We start from the raw sequence: 22,886 nt of genomic DNA, 5'->3' as shown, positions 1-22,886 counted from the left end.
CCCTCGAAGGTTCCTCCTCATTGCCTGGAGGTCGGGGGTCTCCCCCCACCCCTCCAGTTTGGATTTTTCAAAAAGCTACAGATTCTACCAACGACAAGAAAACCTGGCAGAGGAATTGGGGTGACGGCATCCCTGCCGAGAAGGGATCCGAGAGGAGTTTCCTCTAGGATGCACGGAAGGGATACCTGCTGCTGGGCATTCCCTGTTTTTTCTTTTTCCCCCCCCAAAACAATATCCCACAGGATTCCGTCGCCTTCACAAGATCAAAGCGAAGCTCCCCTATGCCTCAGCTGCTCCGGTGGCCGGGATTCCCGGCAGCCCCTCACTTCCCGCCTGGAGCGCCAGGATGGACCCCCCCCCCCCCCGAGCCAGCAGGTCACCCCCAACCTCCAGCATCCCCCAGCTCCCGCGCCGCGGCAGGATGAGGGCCACCAAAACGGGGAGAAATTCCTCCCCCAGATCCCAGGAGCCACTGGTGGAGCGGTGCCCTTCGCCTCCCGCCGTCGGTGCTGGGGGGCACAGAGCACCCCAAGCCCCTGCTGCCGCCGTGGGAGGATGCTCCCCAAACCGCAGTAACGCCGCCGCTCCCGTTACGGAAAAACGAAACGGTTGGAACGGGTCTGTGAGCCAAGCGCCCCGCTGCAGCCGGGTTTTGTTGGCTTTTTCAAGATTTTAGGTTAATAGCGGGGGGAGCCGGGCGATGGTGCGGGGTAACCGTGGTGAGAACCCCCCTGGGTGCCGCATGTCCCAGCTCTGGGTTCAAGCACGCCAGAACGGCTGCGGGTCGGGGGATGATTTCCTCGCTGTTTGCTCCGAGATGAGGATGAGCCACCCTGCGCGTCACCTCCGGGCGCTGGTGCCCACCCCGGGGTGCAAAAGCCCTTGGGAGCTTCAACTGGTGACACCATCACCGGGACCGTCACCGACAAGCATCTTCCCTGGCTTGACCTGAGCCCTCAGCATCACACCGGCCCCACCTCTGGAAAACGACCTGGATTTGTGGGGGTTTTAGATATACCTTAAATTATGTATGTTGTGGTATGCTAGAACCAAGCCTTAGGTAGCGGTGTAGTAAGGCTTCGGGTGATGCTCCGGGGTTAAGTACACTTCCACCGCCTCCGCCCGGATCGCATCCCTTCTCCCCGGGAAGGGCAGCGGGCAGGATCGGACAGGAAGGGATTGCATAGTTGTATGCCTTCTGAAAAACCAAAAATAAAACAAAATAAAATAAAATAATGAGGGAATGGTGTAAAGCTTTGAATTCTCGGTAATAACTCATGTTTTATTTTCACGTGGTAAAACGCTGAACCTTGCTCTATACAGGATCGAGTCCGGTTTGGGAGCTGTAGTTACGAAAAAAAAAAAAAATTAGAATAAAAATAATAAATCTGTGCAAACATTGCAGTGCTAAAGTTAAACCCACCCTGCAAGACGTGAAGGGGAGCGTACGGCGCATCTGACGCCGCAGGGGCTGGGATGCGGGGGGAGAAGGGAACGTCATGGACCACATCGCATCAAGTTAGTTACGGGTTCGTGTTTTTTTTTTTTTTTTTTTTAATTAACGTCTCGCTCTTTAGCCCTATTATCCAAAAAAATATCGTTGAATATTCCTCAGCCTAAGGTCGGTTACGTGGCTCAGCAAAATGGAGCCGAGTTAATTCGATTCAGCAGAACGGAGGTAGTACGGCAGTAGCTTTGCTCAAGTAGAAAAAAAAAAAAAAAAAAAAGAATTATGGCTGGGGGCGCGCGGCTCCGGAGGGATGCGGGCGGCCGGATTGACCTCCCGGTGCCGCGGGATGCTCCGTGTCCGCGCTACCTGCCCGCGCCGACGGTTATTGCTGGCTGGAGACACTGACCTCGCTTCTCTCCCTTCTTACTAAGTCGGGTCGACCGCCCCGCGACCAGAAGGGTTTTTGCACATACTTCTGCAGGAAAAAAAACAAAAAAACCCCTCCAAACCACTCGAGCACTGTGACCGCCCCCCCCCGTCTCCCTCCCACCCCCAAGAAAGTTTCAAAATAATATTTTAAAAACCCCAACCGGGTTAGAGCCCTGAGCCCGCTGCTGACAACGGCTCAGCAACATCCGACGGAGCCAGGCTCCGATGATTCAACCGAAAAAAAAATAACCAAAATCCCGATAATGTCCCAATTCCAAGTCCAATTCCAATGAAGTTTCGCTCAGTACCAGCAAAAAAAAAAAAAAAAAAAAAAAAAAAAGAAGAAATATAAAATAAAACCGGGGTTCAAACCATAAATAATGTCGCGATTCAAAGGTTTGGGACGTTCAAACTGAACTCGCTCGATTCGGAGCGGTTAGTGACGGCAGAATCCGGCTGGAAGGACCCGGTGGGGGGGGGCTGCTCCCCCTGCCCCCCCTCTCCGAAAGCTTTGGTCTGGTTTATTGGATCATTTTGAAGGATTCCCCCCTCCCCCAACTTTTCCACCCCGTACTCCAACCCAAGCACGGCCTCTGCTAATCCTGCTCGCCCCTCGCCTGAAGAAGCCTCTTAAAAGCATCCTCCTCCCTCCGGCAGCGGCTCTGGGAGCGGGGGGCTGCTTTGCCTCCCCCCGCCCCCCCTTTCCCCGCATCGCCTCCATCACCTCAGCCAAACCCCCATTTCTCAGCCCTCCGGCCCGCTCCCCTCCTTCCACAGGCAGGGAAAGGAGGGTGGAGGGGGGATGTTTAACAACAAAAAACAACAAAACCCCAATATTATTGCATTCCCCATCTCTCAGGGGTCCCAAGGTGGGCGCCGGGGGCAGCGCTCAGAACCTGTGCCCCACAGCCTCCCGCTCCTTGCGCTTCAGCTCCTCCTTGTAACAGCAGGAGCAGAAATTCCCAGTTTCTGGATGTCCATAAAAACTGCAGTTCGGCTGCTTGCATTTGGTCTGCTGCACGTTATAAAGCAGCCGGCTTTTATTTTTATCCGCCGACGTCCCTTTCTGCGCGCTGTCCTGCTCCGGGGGGTCCCTGTAGCCGTTGCTGTGCGGGGGGAGGCAGGCTGAGCCCACCGGGAGGCTGGGATGGATGTCCATGTCCGTGGGGGAGAACCTCCCCAGCTGGGGGGGGCTGCTTTGGTGGGGGTTCGCCCGCGCCTGGGGGCAGTGCCGGGGTAAGGTGGCGTAGGGAGGAAGGCAGGACCCCCCGGCTACCTGCCGCCGGCCATCTGGGTAGCCGGGGGGGTGCGAGCCCTCCCCCCCGCTGACCAGGGAGGGTCTGGGAAAGGTGAAAACGCCCGAATAGCCAGAGGGAAAAGCCGTTATTTTAGCGCCGACGGCCAGATCCGGGGTCTGGAGGGGGTAGGCGGGGGGAGGCGGGGGGTAAGCGGGGCCGAGCATCGCTTCCTCGCCCTTGTGGGCGCTCGCCTCGGGCTCCGGCTTCTTGGCAGGGGCAGCGCTCCCCAGAGCCTTCTTTTCCACCTCCTTTTGTTTCTGCTCGGCCAGGAAGCGTTCCTCGGCATCCAGGAGGTACCTCTGGATCATCTCCTCCTGGTACTGGTGCCGGTTGCTGGTCTTGAGGTGGCCGGCGAAGATGAACTTGCGCTCCCCCTGCATGGCAGCGCGCAGGATGCTCAGGCTCAGCCGGACGTCGTTGCTGTACTTGTAGGGGTCCGACGGCTTTTCGGGGGGTGCTTTACCTGGGCAGCTCTTCTCCACAGGAGCTGACAAGTCTCCTTGGGAAGATTCCTCTTTGCTGCCTTTCCTTGACTTCAAGGATCCTTTCTTCTTCTTCTCCAGGGTGTCTCCCTGCCCGTTGCTCACGCCTCCCTTCATCGTCTTGGGGTGCATCAAGCCGCCCATGTTCTTTTTTAGCTTGCTTCCCAAAGTCTTGCCAAAGCTGCCCAGCTTGTTGGCAACCGAGTCTGCCCGTTTTTTATCTTTTTCCTTCTCTTTTTCTCGGTCTTTCTTTGGTTTCTCTTTGTCCTTGCAAGCCCTGCCGCCGCCGTTGCTTGCCGAACTGCTGCAGACCGACTCCTTGTCCGACTCGCCCGACTCCACAGCTGAACGAGCATCGTCGCCCGCGGAGGCTGTAGGGGATTCCGGCTGGGCCAGAGGCGCCTAGAGAGAAAGAAAAAATAAACACAAAGTCCAGGAAATTCCTTGGATCAGAGTTTTCAGGCTGAAACAGAGGTGGCGGCGCTTGCTCAGGGAACGGAGGGGACAGTGTTTGAACGACCCTCAGCGTCACATGCAGGTCTGCAACGGTCTGACCTCGCTGGAGGTTTCATGGGAAAAGCTGGAAAACGAGGAGGGGGCACCAAAAAATCCCCACTCTGGTCACCCAAGAGTGCAGCGGGCACCCGTCTCCCTGGGGTCACGGCATCCTTCAACCCCCTGGGGTCACGGCATCCCCCATCCCCCTAGGGTCACAGCATCCTCCATCCCCCTGGGGTCACGGCATCCTCTGTCCCCCTGGGGTCACAGCATCCCCCTGGGGTCACAGCATCCTCCATCCCCCTGGGGTCACGGCATCCTCCGTCCCCCTGGGGTCACGGCATCCTCCATCCCCCTGGGGTCACGGCATCCTCTGCCCCCCCTGGGGTCACTGCATCCCCCTGGGGTCACGGCATCCTCTGTCCCCCTGGGGTCACAGCATCCCCCATCCCCCTGGGGTCACGGCATCCTCTGTCCCCCTGGGGTCACGGCATCCCCCTGGGGTCACAGCATCCTCCATCCCCCTGGGGTCACGGCATCCTCCGTCCCCCTGGGGTCACGGCATCCTCTGTCCCCCTGGGGTCACAGCATCCTCCGTCCCCCTGGGGTCACGGCATCCCCCATCCCCCTGGGGTCACGGCATCCTCCATCCCCCTGGGGTCACGGCATCCCCCTGGGGTCACAGCATCCTCCATCCCCCTGGGGTCACGGCATCCTCCGTCCCCCTGGGGTCACGGCATCCTCCATCCCCCTGGGGTCACGGCATCCTCTGTCCCCCTGGGGTCACAGCATCCTCCGTCCCCCTGGGGTCACGGCATCCTCTGTCCCCCTGGGGTCACGGCATGCCCCGTCCCCCTGGGGTCACGGCATCCTCTGCCCCCCCTGGGGTCACGGCATCCCCCTGGGGTCACGGCATCCTCCGTCCCCCTGGGGTCACGGCATCCCCCGTCCCCCTGGGGTCACGGCATCCTCCGTCCCCCTGGGGTCACGGCATCCTCCGTCCCCCTGGGGTCACTGCATCCTCCATCCCCCTGGGGTCACGGCATCCTCCGTCCCCCTGGGGTCACGGCATCCTCTGCCCCCCTGGGGTCACGGCATCCCCCTGGGGTCACGGCATCCCCCGTCCCCCTGGGGTCACGGCATCCTCTGCCCCCCCTGGGGTCACTGCATCCCCCTGGGGTCACGGCATCCTCTGCCCCCCCCTGGGGTCACTGCATCCCCCATCTCCTGCATCCCCAGTCGGGCTGGGATGGGGACAGATGCCGGGATTTTTCAGCAAAGCAGCTGCGAGCATCAGAGAGTCTCAGACAGACCAAACCAACTCCCCTCAGAAGAGGGACAGCCCCCCCCCAGCCCCCCTGTGCTGTCCAGCAGCCCCCACCATCCCCCAAAGCACCACCCACGGAGATTTGGGAAGCGGATGGGAATTTTCCTGCTGAGGAAAGGTCCTGGGAAAACTGTACATCTCAAGGCAGCTCCCGGTGGCTGTAAACCCGGGGTCCAGGTTTGCGGGGGAGGCAGCAGCATCACCTGGCTGCCAGCCCCCACGGGGGGCACGGGGGCTGCGCTTCGCGTGGGCAAGGGGAGTGAAAATGGGGATAAAAAACTCCAGGAAAAAAGGGGCACCCACAAAACCCGAGTGGGTTATCTGCCCAGAGCAGCGTGAGCCGCGATTCCTGCGGCACAGCCGGTCCCACGGGAAGGGCAGGACAGCGGGGGGACGCCGGCTGCCCTCCAGAAAGGGGGTTTCAATAATTCAGGAGTTAATAAGATACCCCCCCGTCTCTTTACCTGCGTGTCACAAGGCAACGTGATCCATTTCACATTCATGTAGCTGTGCAGCAAGTGCAGCTTCGCTTCCAGCGATAACGTCACACTAGAATTTAAAACCAGGATAACAACAACGACAAAAAAAGTGAGTTCAAGTTTCATTTTAATAACAGGTTCTCCGCTCTGTATTTACAGCTATTTGCCCGTTGTCTTTCTGTTAAAAATGATGTTTGAACACAGCAGGTTGTAACAGTGAGACCAAAGGGGACATTTTTGCAATCTCCAAAGCTTTCGGTTAAAAGCTCAATGGATAATTAAGATTCCTGAAGGTCAAAAATCAAGCTTGCTACAGATTAAACCCAACTCAAAGAATGATCTTACCGATAACACGAGATAAATAACAAAAAAGCAGATGTCACAGATCTAAATCGAGCCAGTTTCAAAATGATTCTCCTCCCCACAAAAACAACTTCAGAGAAAAGTAAAGAAAGATGTTTTCTCAAAAATTTCCATGGGTAAAAATCATTTGTTCCACTAAAAACAAAGGGACAGAGTCTTTTTGACCGGCTCCAAACCCCTCAAAAATGAGACACCGCAGGGGTAAAAGCCATGCTGAATTTTAATGCTTTGGTCTCGGAACTTTCTAGATTTCCTGGCCCAAAGTCAGATGCACAGGTCACTACGTTTGGCTGGGTGATGGGAAACTCGCGGCTCCCACGCCGTGGCATGGCTTGCCCGTAATCCCCGGCAGAGTTAGGAAGGGTGGTGGAGCGCCAGCTGCCCTCCCAGTCCTCCCAGTTGCAGGGAGGTCCGTCAGCTTTGAGTGGGGCCAGAGGGATGGAAAAACCCACCCATCCGTGGTGTAAACGCGACAGCCGCGCCGGTCCGTGGACAACCAACCTGGCCAGCTTGACGTTGTCGCTGTCGTCCTTCCCCCACTGCCAGTCCTTCCCCGGATCCACGGCGAAGTGCACGGGGAGCAGCTTGTGCTCCGAGTCCGTCAGGGGGATCACGGCTGCAGGAGGGACAGAAAGCCCACCCGTGATGGGGTGGACAGCCCACCCGTGACGGGGCACAAAGCCCACCCGTGACGGGGCGGACAGCCCACCCGTGACGGGGCACAAAGCCCACCCGTGATGCCTGGAAGGACAAACCTGCCCACCAAGCACGTCACACGCGGCGGCTGCCAAGGGTTGGGGTCATGGAATCAGCACAGCATCGCCGGGTGGTTTGGGTGGGGAAGGACCCTAAAGACCACCCAGCGCCCCCCATGCCCTGGGCTGGGACACCTCCCGCTACAGCGGGTGCTCAGAGCCCTGTCCCGCTTGAACTGGAGTGTCCCCAGGGACGGGGCACCCACCGCCTCTCCGGGCAGCCCCTGCCGGGGTCCCACCACCCTCGGCGCAACAAATTCCTTCTTCACCCCCAGCCTGAATCTCCCCTTTTCAGTTCAAACCGTCCCCCTCGTCCCCCGCGCCGGGATAAGGTCCCCCCGGCGCCCCCTCCCCTCCGGGCTGAGCCCCCCACCCCAGCCTGGCCGCACAGCAGAGGGGCTCCAGCCCTTGCCTGGGTCCCTGCCCATCCCCAGGACCCCCCAGCTGCATCGCGCTGACACGACACCGATCTCCCTTATCACCCACCTTGATCTTTCGTGGTTTCCTTCTGCTCCATGGACACCAGGGCAGAGAAATGGGCTTGGTCGTACGCCAGGACCAGCGGAGAACGGTGGCATTTGTTGGCTGGTACCTCCAGGGGAAGGTAGATCCCTCCAAAGGGAATAGGGGCAAAGGCTGGAAGGGAAGCGGGGTGGTTAGTTTTCATAACAGCTTAAAAAATTACAAATTGTTGATACTGAAACTGCTCCAGAACGAGCCATTTGCTTCATTCAAGGTTTTCCCCTGCAATTACCTGCCGGCTCAAGGGAGGCTAAAAAAAGAAACCACAACCCAAAAGAGACATCTATTTTCCACCAGGAAGAAGGCAGCTGCAAAATGAAACTATTTTCTATAGTTTCTACAAAAATAAAAACTATTTTCTACAAAAAAAAAACAAACCACCCTTCTTCGCTCTTCCGCAAGGCAACTTCAAATTTCGCGCACGCAGAACGACGGTAACGGAATCAAATATTTTGATGGGAAATTAAGTCGGTTCATGGAACAGATGACAGGCAGGGATGGAATTTCCCCTCTCTACACGCACGTGTGGGGGCAAAAAAGGTCGGGAAAAGCCCCGAGCGTCGGGCAGATGCTCTTTGGAAGAGCACGAGGTCAGGCTGGGGTGCTGAGCCCTCCATGGGGGTCACCCGCAGCCCCCCCCGCGCCCCACGCTCTGCCCCTCATTCAAAATCCGGCTCCACCGAGCAAAAAGACCCCGTGAAATGTGGGGTGGGAGCCTGCACCACCCCCCGGGACCGGGAAACCGCGCGGGCGGCTCTTGCCTTCTCCCCCCGAGTCCCGCAGCATCGTGTCCGCCACCACCACGATGGGTCGCTTCAGCACGTGGGCGAGGACAAAGACGTGGAACTCCTCCAGGCTCTCGTACACCGGCTCCTCTGAGCTTTCAACGCTGTTGGGAAACAAGAAATTAATTTTTTCAACACTGTTGGGGAAACAAGAAATTAATTTTTTCAACCCTTGGGAACATTGAACCGTTGCTTTTAAAAAAAGCACAAAATGAGGTTTTTGTAGGCAGCCGCGCAGAGGCAGATTATAGGAACAGCGTTATGTTTGATTACTAATCAAACTACGTCTAATTTGGAGATTTTAGATAGAAATCTGAAAAAATGTCCTATGCCACAGCACGGATCTGTACCCAGGGAATACTGCGCGGCACTCCTGGAGGCTCCTACCTAAAGAGCCTCGGATGTGTAAATCCAAGTATTTTCCAGTATTTTCGCACGTGGTATTTGTCCGGGGCGGCTGCGGCGATCAAACCCCTGAAATATGGAGCGAGCAGGGCAGACACCCTCAGCTTTTCTCCCTCCCACGTTGGAGCTACCAGGGTGCCGCGCCGGGCGCAAGGATTAGGTTTCTATTCCCTCTATCGCTGCCGCTTCCCGCGATGCTCCACGGGCATCTCGCTCTCAGCATCCTTCACCCTTCCCCTGCAACCCCCCCTGGACAGGAGCAAAGCAGCAACCCCCAGCCCCCTCATTGGGAATGAGCCCAGGAATGTCTTGGCTGTGTTTTGTATCCTCCCGTATTACTTTTCAGCGCGGTCCCCTCCACGTACCCCCCGCAGCCGCCGCCGTTGGTGCCGTAGTGCACGCGAGGCTCGCTGGATGCCAGCTTGATCAGCTCGTTCCACTCCTTCTGCCACTCCTCTTCGGTGTAGACGAGACCAGACTGGGAAAAAAAAATGGAAAAAAAAAAAAGCCCAAAACAACCCTAAATCATCCAAGTAAATATTTTCCAATCTCCGCCGTGCGGTTTTATACAGGCAGCCACAATTTTTCTCTAAGGATTTATGCAAAAATCATCAATTTGTTATGCAAAAAAGCGCACGTTTCCAAATCCGCGTTCCCCAGCCAGCCGGGAAGATAATTTGCCTAAATGAAAATCTGCCTTTCTGCGGGGTGGAAGGCAACACTGCAACCCACGGAATGCGAGGAAACCTTTCCTCTTCCACTAAATCCTTCCCGTATTAATGAGGACACGACCTATTGGCAACAAGCAGCGGGACGGATAATTGGATTAGCTAAAATACAGAATTTATTTCCCTTCAAAAAGCGACAGACGACACCAGAGCGTCCATAAATACTCAATTTGAGGGTTGATTCGGTATCTCAAAACACGGCGAAGCCACGGTTTACTCGTGCACCCTCACATTACAGTTGCAAAACGTCCCTTCCTCCTCCTTTCCCGGTGGAATTTCCCCCAAATAAATTCTCCCCGATAAATGAATCCATTCAAAAGGATCTTTTTCCCCCCAACGGCAGCTCCAGCATCTGGATGCAACACCCCGAGTCCTCAAAGCTGCCCAGACGGCCGCTCCAGCCACACAGTAGAAGCGCCCGACGCTCGGCTCTCCGCTTTGTTCTAGGTATTAATTCGATTGCTCCGCTCCCGCTGACGCCGTCGGCTGAATCCTGTCATCACTGCTCTAAAGCTCACGTAGCGAAGCGGCGAGAATACTGCGCAGCCCGCACCTACCGCCCGCGCTGAGGACCACAACCACGACCCCACCACATCCCACCCCTCCGGGATTTTCCAGTCCTTTTAAAATCTGCGGGTCACGGTGCTCCTAATTCTGGAGCCGGCAGTTGAAAGAGCTGCATAAAAGCTGCTTTTAACGGCACTAAAATCGCTGAGTATTTATTAACGACTCTGCTTCAACCCGGGAAATACCGATATTTTTTTTTTTGTGCCCTTCCAAAAATAAAAAGGAAGCTGGAGAGTAAACACCATCCTTCAGCATCAGGTGGAAACAAACGTTCACCCCATTTCCAAAAGCACCTCGATGTGATAAGTTCCTGAATTTCCTCCCTTTTTTTTTTTTCGGGTTTTTTTTGTTTTTTTTTGTTTTTTTGGTGGAGGATTTTGCTCTGCTGCAATGCACCTTTCCTGCTGGAGCGACCGATGCTGCAGCATCGCTCAACACCCAGCACGGCCATCGCATCCCGTCAATATTTTCCATCAATCCTGGACATCACGTGGTTCTAATAATTTTCCTACATTGTCAAAAAGGGAATTTTGCCACAGCTGAGATCGGAGCACATGTCTCCCTGTGGCGCGGCCAAGCATCGCAAGCCAAGGGGGGTGCCCGAAATTCCAATTTATCGTGATAGGAAGCACCTCCCAGCCCCACGGGATATTTTATCCCGACCTCCCCCCTCTGTGTCTGGTCCAGCTCCTACCTCCTTGTTCTGCTGTGTCTGCTGCCAGCGCCACCTCCGCTTCAGGGCTTCCCTCTCCACGCCTTTATCCATCAGGGTGTAAAGGGATTTGCGAAGCATGAGATCTCGGTCGTGGAAACCCCACATACCTGCGCGGGGGAGAGAGGGACAGCGGTGGAGGATGAGCCGCAGCCGGCACCGGCATTGCTCCATCCATCCGCCGAGGTCCGGCGACCCGCCACGAACCGGGGGAAGCGGGAAAACGGGGAAACTGAGGCAGAGAAATACAAATTTCTCCATCTCCTGGTTCAAAGCCTGCATTTTCCAGTGTGCTCAGGCAGCCAAGCAGAGATGCCGCCCCCCACCCTGCTTTCGACTCTACGGCATCTCAAGGATGCAATAAAATATTTGTTCCTGACATCCTGGGCTCCCTTACACCACCGTCTGAGGGGAAAGCAAGGCTGGGCAAAACGAGACCGCGGTCTGGAATAACAAACACGAAGGAAACACCCAACCCCGCTGATTTAGAAGCCTGGAAACCTCCAAAAATTTACTACGGTCACACTTGACAGGATGAAGTAGCCGGAGAGAAACCCGGGCTCTCGGGGCTCCAATGTGCGAGAGGAGGGAAGGGGCGGCTCCGTTATTTCACGTTTCCGTCAGAAATACAGGGAAACTTGCCAAATGGATGGGGAGAGGGATTTTAGAAGGACACAAGCCACTGGCAGCCTGTTCCCTTCCACCCGTTCCTCTCCCACAGAGCCTGACCGCTCGCACCTACTGCTGCCGTGGCCAGGATGAGCGGCAGCATCCCGGTTTCCCATGGGAATGGATGCATCCTGCTCCCCCCAGGGTGGTCCTGGGCTCTCCTCTCCGCAGAGCCACCTCCACCCCACAGCGCCCTCGTTTCGCCCTGACCCCAGCCCGGCTCTTACCCAGGGAGGCGGCGTGGAGCAGGCAGTTCCCGTCACCGGTGGTGGCCAGTGGAAGCAGCCGCTGGCAACTGGGATCCACGTTCGCCCACCAGTTCAGCCGACCTGCGGGAAATGTTGGAGAGCGTGAGAATGGGGCCCGGGACACCACGTGGGACCGGGGCGTTCACCCCCTCCGAAAACGCCGCTGAGGATGGAAATCCGCTTCCCATCTCCCGGGGAGCGCCTGGCGAGAGGAGCCGCTCGGTACCCACCGCCTGGCTGGAGGGAGGATGGAGCCAGGACGGCGATAAAGCACCAAAAAGGGGAGAGTGGAGCTGCAAAACCTTGTGGGGAGATGAGGAAACCGCTGGGCTGAACTCAAGGTCATGTAAATTAGAATTAATTAGAAACAGGAGCCAGCCCAGCCAGGACTTGAACCCAAGCCCCGCGTCCTCCTCCCTACTTATTTCAAAATAAATTGTTATTATTTCAAAAAAACCCCAAACCCCATCACCAGGCTGAAAACACTTTTCAAGTGCTCGGCACCAACAGTGCCTGAGTTCATAACGGCTTTTTGTTTCTTCTTGTAACCAAATCGCTCCTATTTAAACCACCCCACCACGGCCCCTTCTCCCAAGGTACAATTCTCGGGGATTTTGGCCGATCCTGGCAGCTTTAGCAACGCAAACACAAACCGACGGTGCTTTACGCCCTGTAAAACCGGCAGCTTTTTGGTAATATAAGGCCCTCGCCGTCATTCGAGCGAAGAGCATCTAAAAATAGAAGCTGGGAAAAAAATTAACACGCAGGCTGCGGTCCAGCACAGCATGACCGGAGGTTAAACATTTATCAAGGAGACAAAGTTGGGCTGAATTTGGACTTTGAACTCACAGCCCAGCCCGTGCCCTCAAAAAACCCAGTGCTGATGAGTTTTGGCTCCTGATTTTCTTTTTTTCCAGTAGCTTTTCTGCTGCAGATCCTGTGCAACAGGCAGCTGCGTTGGCTGGTTGGTGCCGTCCAGGCTTCCGACGTGTTGCATTTCACTTGCTCTTGCAGAAACCCGGCCCTTTTCCCCAGCGTTTCCAACAAATCCCAGCATGGTCCCTGCTCAACCACAGGATTTCTTGAAATTGTTTGCACAACCTCAGCGACAGCAGCTGTGGAAGAGCTAAATACGGAAACCTGAGGTTTAAACACCGATAAACACAGGAAAAAATAAAAAAAAGCAGAGCTGACTGCAACGCCAGGCACCGGGGTAATGTCTTTTCTCGGCATCGGGAAAGGAACCCGTTGGAGTTGAAAAGCGTTGAGGACGCAGCCCCGGGACAATAGCTCTGCTCGGAAAAGCCGGCTATTTTCCCTCGATACAGCTCCTGGCACGGCGAAGCCGCGAGCCTGCGCCACGTGGCGCGGGGCCAGAGGAGCAAACGGGGCAGCAAACCAGCGTCCCACCAACGGCAGCGCCGCGCCGCCGCCGCTTCACCCCTTTCACGTCGCTCCCGGAGAATTCCCTGCTCTTTTCCACGCGGGGGGTGGGTCGGGGGTGTCTGCATCCCTGGTTGTGCGACCTTCTGCTGAGCTGAGCCGGGTCCGAGCCGCAGGGGACGCACCTGGGGGAGGCATTTCAGTCAGCGGCGTGCGGTCGATGCTGCACCGTGTGCGCCGCCCCCCGCGATTTGTACAGCTTTCCAGTTACGCAAGAGAAAACCTCTCGAAAGAAACCGCATTCCCCAAAGCCTTCTCCAAATGTTTGGCTCCTCTCAAGGCGGTGGAAAGGCCAAGAGGCCCCATGGAAGTATTTAAAACAACACATTTCTCTGCATGAGGTTGTTAGGGGTCAGCCCTGAATGCACTACGAGAAGGATAACGGGATGGAAGAGCGCGAGGGACCGTCCTGCCATCATCTCTCCTGTGCGACTGAAGGAGTCTGCCGGCAGCAAGAGGCTTCCCCTGCACCCAGCACCACGCTCTTACGGGGTCCAGTTCTGTTCCACGGCTGGTTTTGCTACCAAACATCTATTCGAGCTCAGGAACCTGCACGCAAAAGGTGCACGTTTGGGAAAATACCGTCGTTTCTTCTACCAGAAACCACCTAAATAGGTCACGGCGCTGGGAAGGCACAAAGCCAGCGCTCCTGCCGGCCTGAAGATGAGGACTGACTCATGGCAAACCCCCATGGCTCTCCTAAGGCTAGCAGGGAACCCAGCGCCGTAACGCCGCCGTCATCCTCCTCGCGTGACGAAGGCAGCGTTCCCAGGGATGACCTGGCCTCCCGCTCCCGAGGATGATGTGACAGATCCACCACCACCACCCCTGTGCCGTGCCTGTGGACCGAGGGGGTCCTTCCCCCCCGGAATCACCGCTGGGGGAGGGGGAGCAGGCTTGCCACCTGCAAGTGGGCTACAAAAAGAGACCCCAAAAAAAGGAGCGTGGCTAGAAAAAGCGGCACCTGTGCTGGAGCAGGCTCATTGCATCTGTCTAAAACGAAATAATTCATCTGTAGCCTCCTTACTTCATCCAGAGCCCACCTCTTTGTCGGAAACACGTGCAGAAAATATTTCTGTTTTGGGATCTGGCAGCAACAAGAGCTTCTTTAGTGTCTTTACACACGGGCAGCTGCTTGGCCCCATGTTTTGGGAAGGACGGGAATCGCAGGCTTCCAAGCAACCCCGCCGTGGCTGTGACCACCGGCAGCGCGCGTCTCGCCGGCGAGGATGACAGCGGAGAGGCCGCCGGCAGCGCAGCAGCAGCCCTGCGCACGGGCAGCGGTCCTTTGCAGAAGGCTTCGCCCACCTCTGGCAGCGAGCGGAGCCAGACGCGAGCTCGTCTCTCCCGTGGAGGGAACCGGCGCGGCCGATGACTTAGGGCTGAAAATATGCGCAGGTTGGGAAGGCAGAGCGGGGTACGTGTACACACGCGCCTCTGCTCACGCACGGGCTCAACCCAGGTCAAAAAGCTTCTCCAGACCGGGCTGATGCATTCCCGAGGCACCCAGTGCTTTGATCGCCTGCTCCGAGACGCGGGACATTTACACCCCAAGAACGAGGAACCCGCGGTGCCATCCCCGCAGTGAAGCCGGCACGCCGCTCCCCTAACTCAGCAGATTTGAGCAGTCCACCTAAAGACCGTCATTAAATATGAGTCTGAAGCAGGAGGTTTCTGCCCAGGACGCTGGGGGGGTGCTGGAGCCGTGCCTGGCACTGCGTCCCTGACCCCGAGGAGCAGCCTGACCTCCAGCCAAGGTGAAGCCATCGAACCCAGGGGTTTCCTTCAGCTCTTCCTGATTTTTTTATTTTTCCAATAGCCTCAGGCAAGGCACCGCTGCCTGCTCCTCCACGCGCTAAACCACTCCGCACCTTCAAAACAGAGGGCAAGGCTCGGGCCCTTTAGGTTGGTGACAAACAACGCTACCGTGGCGTAAAAGGCCAAATTTCCAGCTCAATGAAGACCTTTTGCTACAACTCTGAGCATGTTAAAAGACGTCATGACCATCTACAGCCACTTTAAAGCGTGCTTACTCCACCGCAGGGGCGTAAAGGGATCTCTGGATAGAAGGAGAAGACTACCTATACATTTATTAGTCTATAAAATATTTGCTTAATCCCCTAAGGACAGCACGTAGTAAATTATTAATCCCCTAAGGACAGCACGTAGTAAATTAATAACGGGAGTCACCGTAGAGCACGGCACCATGCTCAAAGCCCTACCTGGATTAAGCTCGAAAGCGCTTTATACAGGCGGTCCAGCCCCTTCCTAAAGATAAACACCCACCTACAACCCACATACATAATGCAGATAAACACTCCAGTCTTCAAAAGGCATTTTCTAAAAAAAAAATAAAAAAATCAATTACTTCATGTCGTCTCAGCACGCCAGGAAGCAGCCCCGGCACATGGATGGCAAAGCACAGCCAGCCCCAGCTCCCTCACCCCGAGTTTGTGCCAAAACACGGGACCTGCCCAGCCCCCCCCCCCCCCCCCGACTCCGCCGGGGCATAGATCGGGATGTTTTATTTGCACGAGACACGGCAGCTTCACCCTCGGCAAACAGCAACGCTGCTGTAACCAGATCGCTTGGCTCGAGTGCCCATTTCCAAACCACGAGAATATTTATGACAGGAACGCCTGAGCAGGAGCCGGCTAAAATTTGACGCTAAGAGTATGTGTTATCCCTGAAGGAGGAGTTTTCTAGGGATGTGCCCTGGCGACAGAAACAAAGGAGGGGTGTCAAGATGCCGGAGATTTTACCGGGTGTCCTCCTGCTCCCCATCCAATGTACTCCTGGTAAGGTGCGTGTTGGGTTTTCTCCGCCAGCGCGGAGTTCCCATTCATCCACCGGCAAAATCGTGATGTCAGCTCACCCAGCAACTACTCAGGAGGGGAAAAAGCAGGTTAGAACGCAGCCCCTCTGCGCTCCTGAGGCCACTCCTCTCCAGGCAGACGAGTCCTGCACTGAAGCAGCGTACAAAACGCATCATCAACCTACGGTGTTGGTAATCGCTCCTAGTATTTGTCAGCGGTGATGAGCTACTCCTCGTGTCACGCAGGAATTTCTCGCACCCTCCTTCTCTCCAGAAGGCTGACAAGTTCCAGGAGGGCAATATAATGCAATTTTTTATTTTTTTTTTTAGAGCTGCATTCAGCTGCACGAGCAATAAACCATCCACGATTTACGTACGGTCAGCGTCCGCAGGCGCAGCGCAGCAGACTTACTCAACTCTTGCACCACGCCGTATAAAAACGGGATGCGCTAATACCACAAAAAAAAGGGATGCGCTAATACCATATGAAAAGGGATGCAATAATACCATATAAAAAGGGATGCGATAATACCTATCTGATAACGCAGCCCCGCCGCACACTCGCTTCTCCGTGGCCTTGGGCTCGCTCCTGTTGGAAACCGCTCCCGCCGCACCGTATTAGCATTAAAATAAATAAATAAATATATATATATAGGGCTCACCAGCCTGCTCCAGTGCCACCAGCATGGACTGCTCAATGAGGTCTCGCTCGATGAAGCTGCGGAAATCCTCGGTGTAGACGGTGAGGTCGGGCAGCTGGAAGGTGCAAATGGGCATCTCCAGCAGATGTTCGCTGCTGCCGTTGCTGGAGACGTGGGAGCGGGCCAGGGAGACGATGGTTGAGCTGGCGTGGGAGATGCCTCGAGACAGGCGCTTTTCTGGGAGGGAAAGATAAAAAAAAACCAAACCACCTGAACAGGGCAGGAGCAGCAAACCTCACCGGAGCCATTCCCAAACCGCTGCCTTCCGCTAGTGTTTTTCTGGTTGCCGGTAGCTGGGTTGCCCCAGCATATAAATATTTCAGGCACCAGAAGGAAGATTTAATTGATCCGTATCGTTTTGGTGACACTGACCTTGCACAATATCATCCTGCCGCTGGAGCGGCGGGCGCCCGGGACGAGCCGCTTCTTTTTCGGGGGGTCTGTAGCCGCGTCCCTCGTTGAAGGAATGGGGTAGGTTGCCGGCGTGCACTTGCCTCAGCTGCTCGAAGTCACTCAGGGCTGCGCTCAGATCCCAGTTCTTGCCTGGACGGGAAGGTAGCGACAGTGGTCACTGACAGCGGAAAGAAATAGAGAGGGTTCCTCCGTGCTAGAAACTCATCACAGGGGGGGTTATCACGGAGCGGGAAGGCTGCCTGGCAGGAACACGGGGGGATGCAGGGAGCAGCACCGCTCCTTCAGCTGGGCACTCTATTTCTGTCCAGGATTTGCATTTCTGGAAGAGTCCAGGAACCCCAAGTGCCCAGAGAGCGTTGGCTCTGCTGCAGGGGCGGCTCACACGTCACATCTGCAAAGGCAGGGGCAGAGCCCAGAGCGAGTGGCTGCCCTTGGACGTCACAAGACCCAAAGACCTCACCGCCAAAAAAACCCCAAACCCCAGCAAAAACCGCCTCACCGGGTGGTTTGGGTGGGAGGGGGCCGTAAAGACCCCCCAGTGCCACCCCTGCCCTGGGCTGGGACACCTCCCGCTACAGCGGGTGCTCAGAGCCCCGTCCCGCTTGAACTGGAGTGTCCCCAGGGACGGGGCACCCACCAGGATGGGGCACCCACGGGGACAGGGCACCCACTGCCAGGGACCCACCACACCAAACCTCGCCCTTCTCTCCGGTGTGAGATGGCACTTTGCCAGAACAAGGTTCCCGGCTGTAAAACGAAGGGCAGGGTCCCCGTGCCGGGATGGGGACACACCGCCCTGAGCAAGGGGAAATGGAATGAGGCTGTGTCACATCCACCAGCATCGAGCTAAACCCCCGGCCCTTTTTTTTTTTTTTTTTTTTTTATAACCCTCCAACCACCAGGACGCTGATCCCCCTGCCGGCACCGCGCGCAGCCCCCGGCTCCCCTTTACCCCATCAGCACAGCGGGATGCTGCACTGAAAACACGCGCCGCAACGCCCGATTTCAAAAGCTGCTGGTTTGTAAAACCCCTTTTTTTTACATCTCCCCGCACAGTTTCAGAGGCGGCCACCCAATTCTTTTTCAGCTGACACCTAAAATCTAGAAGCCAGCAAGGTGCCAGCCGGGCAGGTGGCATCTAGGAGAGTTTTCATCTGGCTCGGGTCACTGCTGGCCAGATAAATTATTCAGCAAAACAGCTTGAACTTCGTGGAGTTAAGCAAATCCTTAAAGCAGTTCCATCCCCTCTTAATATTACGCAGCAAGTGGCAAAACCATAATATATATTAATAAACTGAAAGCTTTCTGCACAATAAATTGACCTTTTCGAAGCCGCTGTCTCGCAAAGACAAGTGTACGTAGCAAAAAAACCCCCCCAAACAAACAACCCTACCATATGGCTTACATCTAGGATAATTGTGATTTTTTTTTTTTAATTTTATTTTTTAATGAACGTTGTTAATCTAGACTCTTAAATTAGCAAACGCTGTAGAAAGCAAGCCAACTTTATATATAGCAACGCCACGACAGGAAAGATATATAAACCACCAGTGGGTTTACGTGATAGCTCAGGGACAATAAAAGAAGTCATTACGTTTAATTCCCTAAAGGAAATACGCTTCTCAAGTATTTAAATTCTTTTGAGAGATGTAATTTGCAGCATTTAACAACTGACTCCAAACGGAAAGTTATTTTAAGCTGTACCTTCTGAGTCAAAGGGATTTATTCCCCCCCCCCCTTTTTTTTTTTAAATAAAGTAATGAATCAGTATCAAGGAATGAGAATGACCCATCAGATTAAAATTAAATTTGCTGCTGCATCACTATTTGCTTGACCGCATTGGCGACGGGAGGATGCTCCAGTGGCACCGACCCATCACAGCTGCATTTCCCAAGGACCTTCGCCAGCAGCTGATTCAAAAATTGAAAAAAATAAAAATAAAAAATAATCCTGAAGTTTGGAAACTCTACATGGAACTCTGGCAGCTGCCGGGCTCGTAAATCCCAATGACCACGGCGCCGGGAAGGGCGCGCTGGGTGGACTCGGCACCATGGTGGTTCCCTGCGGAGGGAGAGGTGGGGAGATCCTTTGGGAAGATCCTTCGGGAAGAGCCCTGGCACCGAGCAGGTTTGGCGGGTGCTGGGATGATAACAGGGAGGTTCCCTCCTCCGGCAGAAACCCGGCGTCCCCTGGGGACACAGCGCAGAGAGACCCGGAGCCCGTCTCCCACGCAGCACTACAGCCCTCGCTGCCCCATCGCCGCATGATGGCAATCAGCAGAACCTACATAATTTCACTGATGACCACGTGCTCCTCTCCCCCAGCTCCTCAGCTCCCTGTGCCTCTCCATGCTGCCACGGCGATGGGTTTCCATCAGTGCTGGAGCACCGCGAAGCCCATCGGGAGGACCATCAGGAAGCCCATCAGGAAGTCCATTGGGAAGCCCATCAGGAGGACCATCGGGAAGCCCACCAGGAGGACCATCGGGAAGCCCACCAGGAGGACCATCGGCAAGCCCACCAGGAGGACCATCGGGAAGCCCACCAGGAGGACCATCGGGAAGCCCATCAGGAGGACCATCGGGAAGCCCACCAGAAGGACCATCAGGAAGCCCATTGGAAAGTCCATCGGGAGGACCATCGGGAAGCCCATCAGGAGGACCATTGGGAAGCCCAGCGGGAAGCCCATCAGGAGGACCATCGGGAAGCCCATCAGGAAGCTCATCAGCAGGACCATTGGGAAGCCCTTCAGGAGGACCATCGGGAAGCTCATCAGGAAGCCCATCGGGAAGTCCATTGGGAAGTCCATCAGGAAGTCCATCGGCAAGCCCACTGGCAAGCCCGTCACTCTGACCTCCCGGCACCACCAGACCCCAACTTCACTCAACGCGTGCACAAAACTCAACGCACAGGCAGAAAACACGATGTAAGTTGCTCCTGTTGCCCTCAGACCTCACATCTGAACAACTCACTTAATACACCTACTTCATCTGACTGCTTTCACTAATACCCACCCCCCAAAAAAAAGGCAAATCTCTCTGTTTTCCCTCGTTTCCACCCCTGGAGCTGCCAGCTCCACCAAAGGCTGCAGGAGAAATAGCAGCACGTCATAAAAATGAGCTCAACCCGCTGCTGTCCGAATAAATCAACCCAGGTGCCGAGCGGGAGCCGGAGAGCTCGAAGGAGCATCCACTTTCACCTTTCCTACGGCAAGGCTAAATATTTCTTCCAAAAGAGAATATTTGAAATCCTGCCACGAAACAAACCAACCTGAAGCCAGACCCTAAACACCCCACAACCCCCACGGCGTGCCAGCCCGCTGAGATGATGCTTAGCTGGGAAAATTCACGGGCGAAGCCCCGAAACTGCCAAAGCCGATGGGAGTTTTGAAGAGGAAAAAGGCACGAATCGCTGCGGTGAGCACCGAGCCAGGGGAGGAGAGCTAGAGCCGAGCAGGTGAAGCAAACTGCCCAAAGACACAAATTCTAGCAACAATTTCAGGGCGTTGAATTCGTTAGTGCTAGAGCAGCAGGCAGGGAGCCGGCACGGATGCTGTAGGAGCATCAGCTGGTCCCGGGTCCAAGCGACAACAGAAACGAGCCGTATTGTCCAAGAAAAAGGAGAAACAGGCAAGTGTGGTCTTGCATTCTAATTGCCCGTTGGTTAATTGTGTACAAACAACCCTGCTTCTCATGCAAGGCTTTTGTCCTCCAGCGTTACGACACACGCCGCTATTTACTCACCATCCTTTTGTCAACACGCACCCGAAGGCAACGCTCCCGAGCGAGTTTACAGCCTCAAAATTAAGCCCTGGTTATCTTTTCTCCTCTACCCTTCCCGTGGTTCTAAGTAGAGTGAAAAATATTAATAATAAAAAAATCACCTGCAGCCCTACAGCTAAAGGAACGACTTCCCCACCTGATGGGGTTTTGGAGGAAGCTGCCAGGGCAGTGTGCCCAGGCTCTCCGGGGCTGGCTTCCCCGTTTAAAAACCAAAACTTTTTAAAGTTTAAAGCAGATGACGGTTGTGTTCAACTCCCCGAGCGTCTCCACGCTCTCCATCACCACCTCAAACCGACCGGTCCTGCTGGGTAGGCAGCTCGAGCGCTGGGTGTAAAGGGGATGCTCCGCCGGGAGAGGTCACCGGCATCGGCAAAATAGCAATTTATATCGGCATAATCAAACCGCCGTCGCAAGCAGAACGAGATGTACCAGTAAAAGCACGTTTTTGCCTCGGTAATTACCCCTCCACTGCTTTCGAAAGGCGGGCAGCCCTCACCTAGCGCTATTCTGTCAACCCTTCCGAAGGCATCGCTGCTATAAAGGAAAAAAAATAAAATAAAATAAAACAAAAGCCTGAAGTTTTGCTGCTTGTGGTGAACAGCGTGCGAAGGATGGGGACCACGCTCCTGGTCGATGGGTTTTTCCAGCTGAACATTTGAAATTCGTTCCCCAACAGAGGTGTAACGAGAAACCCGGGCAGAATTTCACCAGCCGCGCCGCCGAGGGCACGATTTTCGTATCACCGGCACCAGGGGTCCTTAACTTTCCCCCCTCCCCCCCAGCTTCCCCATCAGGCACTTTCCCTTTTTTTTTTATTCCCCATTTGATTTACCTTCCAGGAGGTCTCTGGCCAGTCCCGGCTCTGCCCCCGTTGAGCGAACAAAATCCGACAGGACGATGTCCATAGCCGAGGTGGTGCGCTCATGGATCCCGCTGGGCAGCTGGGGTCGGCGGCGCCGGATCAGCACCGCGGCATCGACCTGCGGACCGAGAAGGCGCAGGGCTCGCGTTACAGCGTATAAAATAATTAACCCGGCCGAGCTGGCTGGGAACCATCCCATGGCAGGTGCCAAGGGGGGAGAATAAACCGCCCCCTCCCCCCAATTAACGGTGCTTTGGGACTGCTGTTGAGTGCATTAATAACTGGGAGAAAAATAAAATAAAATAGGGATTTTGCGGCTTTCTCCCCACATGCAAAGGGGGGTAACGGCTCTGCTAACGGTGGCAAATCCAGGGAAAAAAAACCCAAAACAATTCTCATCCCAAAGGCGGTGGAGCTTTTCTTTCCAAAATCACGAATACACCGCTAGGAATTAAATTTATTTGGGAGCAAAACATCAGCATTAGAACAACATAAAAAGCCCCTTTCAGGCAAAAAATAAAATAAAAATAAAATCCAAACAATTCCTCCTTGCAGAAAACCACAAGTGACCGGTGCGGATCACCTTCCCAGAAGGGAGCAAAGAGCCTGCCCGAAGGCGAATTACGTAAATCTGAATTTTTAGCAGGTCCGGAGATTTGGAAAGGTGTGTGCTCAAATCCTGATTTTCTGCATTCCTCCCCCCCGAAACGGCGAGCAGCGGGAGCCCGGACTGGGTAGAAAGCTCTGCTGGGTTGGGTTGTCTTTTTTTTTTAAAATTTTTTATTTTATTTTTCAGTTAAGGCTCTGCCGGGTGGGGTTGTCTTTTTTATTATTATGATTTTTTATTTTATTTTTCAGTTAAAGCTCTGCCAGGTTGGGTTGTCTTTTTTTTTTTTTAAAAAAAATTATTTTATTTTTCAGTTAAAGCTCTGCCGGGTAGGGTTGTCTTTTTTCTTTTTAATGAAATTATTTTATTTTTCAGTTAAAGCTCTGCCGGGTGGGGTTGTCTTTTTTAAAAAAAACTTTTCATTTCATTTTTCAGTTAAAGCTCTGCCGGGTAGGGTTGTCTTTTTTGTTTTTAATAAAATTATTTTATTTTTCAGTTAAAGCTCTGCCAGGTGGGGTTGTCTTTTTTTTTTTTTTTTAATTTTTA

At 54.8% G+C, this 22,886-nt stretch overlaps 1 protein-coding gene across 3 annotated transcripts in view; it reads right to left on the bottom strand.

Annotated features, from left to right (window-relative positions):
* Positions 1-1,249: 1,249 nt before the first annotated feature.
* The window catches only part of OTUD7B (OTU deubiquitinase 7B), a 33,923-nt gene continuing 12,286 nt past the window's right edge, over positions 1,250-22,886 (bottom strand). For 2 of the 3 annotated variants that reach the window (XM_056322221.1, XM_056322222.1), the window contains 11 exons: positions 21,704-21,851; positions 17,049-17,219; positions 16,638-16,853; positions 11,697-11,798; positions 10,783-10,910; positions 9,159-9,271; positions 8,365-8,492; positions 7,568-7,717; positions 6,828-6,942; positions 5,949-6,033; positions 1,250-4,061 (listed from right to left, as the gene is read on the bottom strand). In XM_056322221.1, the coding sequence (XP_056178196.1) occupies positions 2,769-4,061; positions 5,949-6,033; positions 6,828-6,942; positions 7,568-7,717; positions 8,365-8,492; positions 9,159-9,271; positions 10,783-10,910; positions 11,697-11,798; positions 16,638-16,853; positions 17,049-17,219; positions 21,704-21,776 (2,574 nt within the window). In that variant the 5' untranslated portion in view covers positions 21,777-21,851 and the 3' untranslated portion in view covers positions 1,250-2,768. Of the gene's footprint in view, positions 4,062-5,948; positions 6,034-6,827; positions 6,943-7,567; positions 7,718-8,364; positions 8,493-9,158; positions 9,272-10,782; positions 10,911-11,696; positions 11,799-16,637; positions 16,854-17,048; positions 17,220-19,377; positions 19,468-21,703; positions 21,852-22,886 lie in introns of those variants that run through there. The other variant, XM_056322223.1, reaches the window with a different exon arrangement.

This window comes from Falco biarmicus, chromosome 19 (genome assembly GCF_023638135.1).
Source record: "Falco biarmicus isolate bFalBia1 chromosome 19, bFalBia1.pri, whole genome shotgun sequence".
NCBI lineage: Eukaryota > Metazoa > Chordata > Aves > Falconiformes > Falconidae > Falco > Falco biarmicus.
This window is presented reverse-complemented; position numbering and strand designations above follow the sequence as displayed.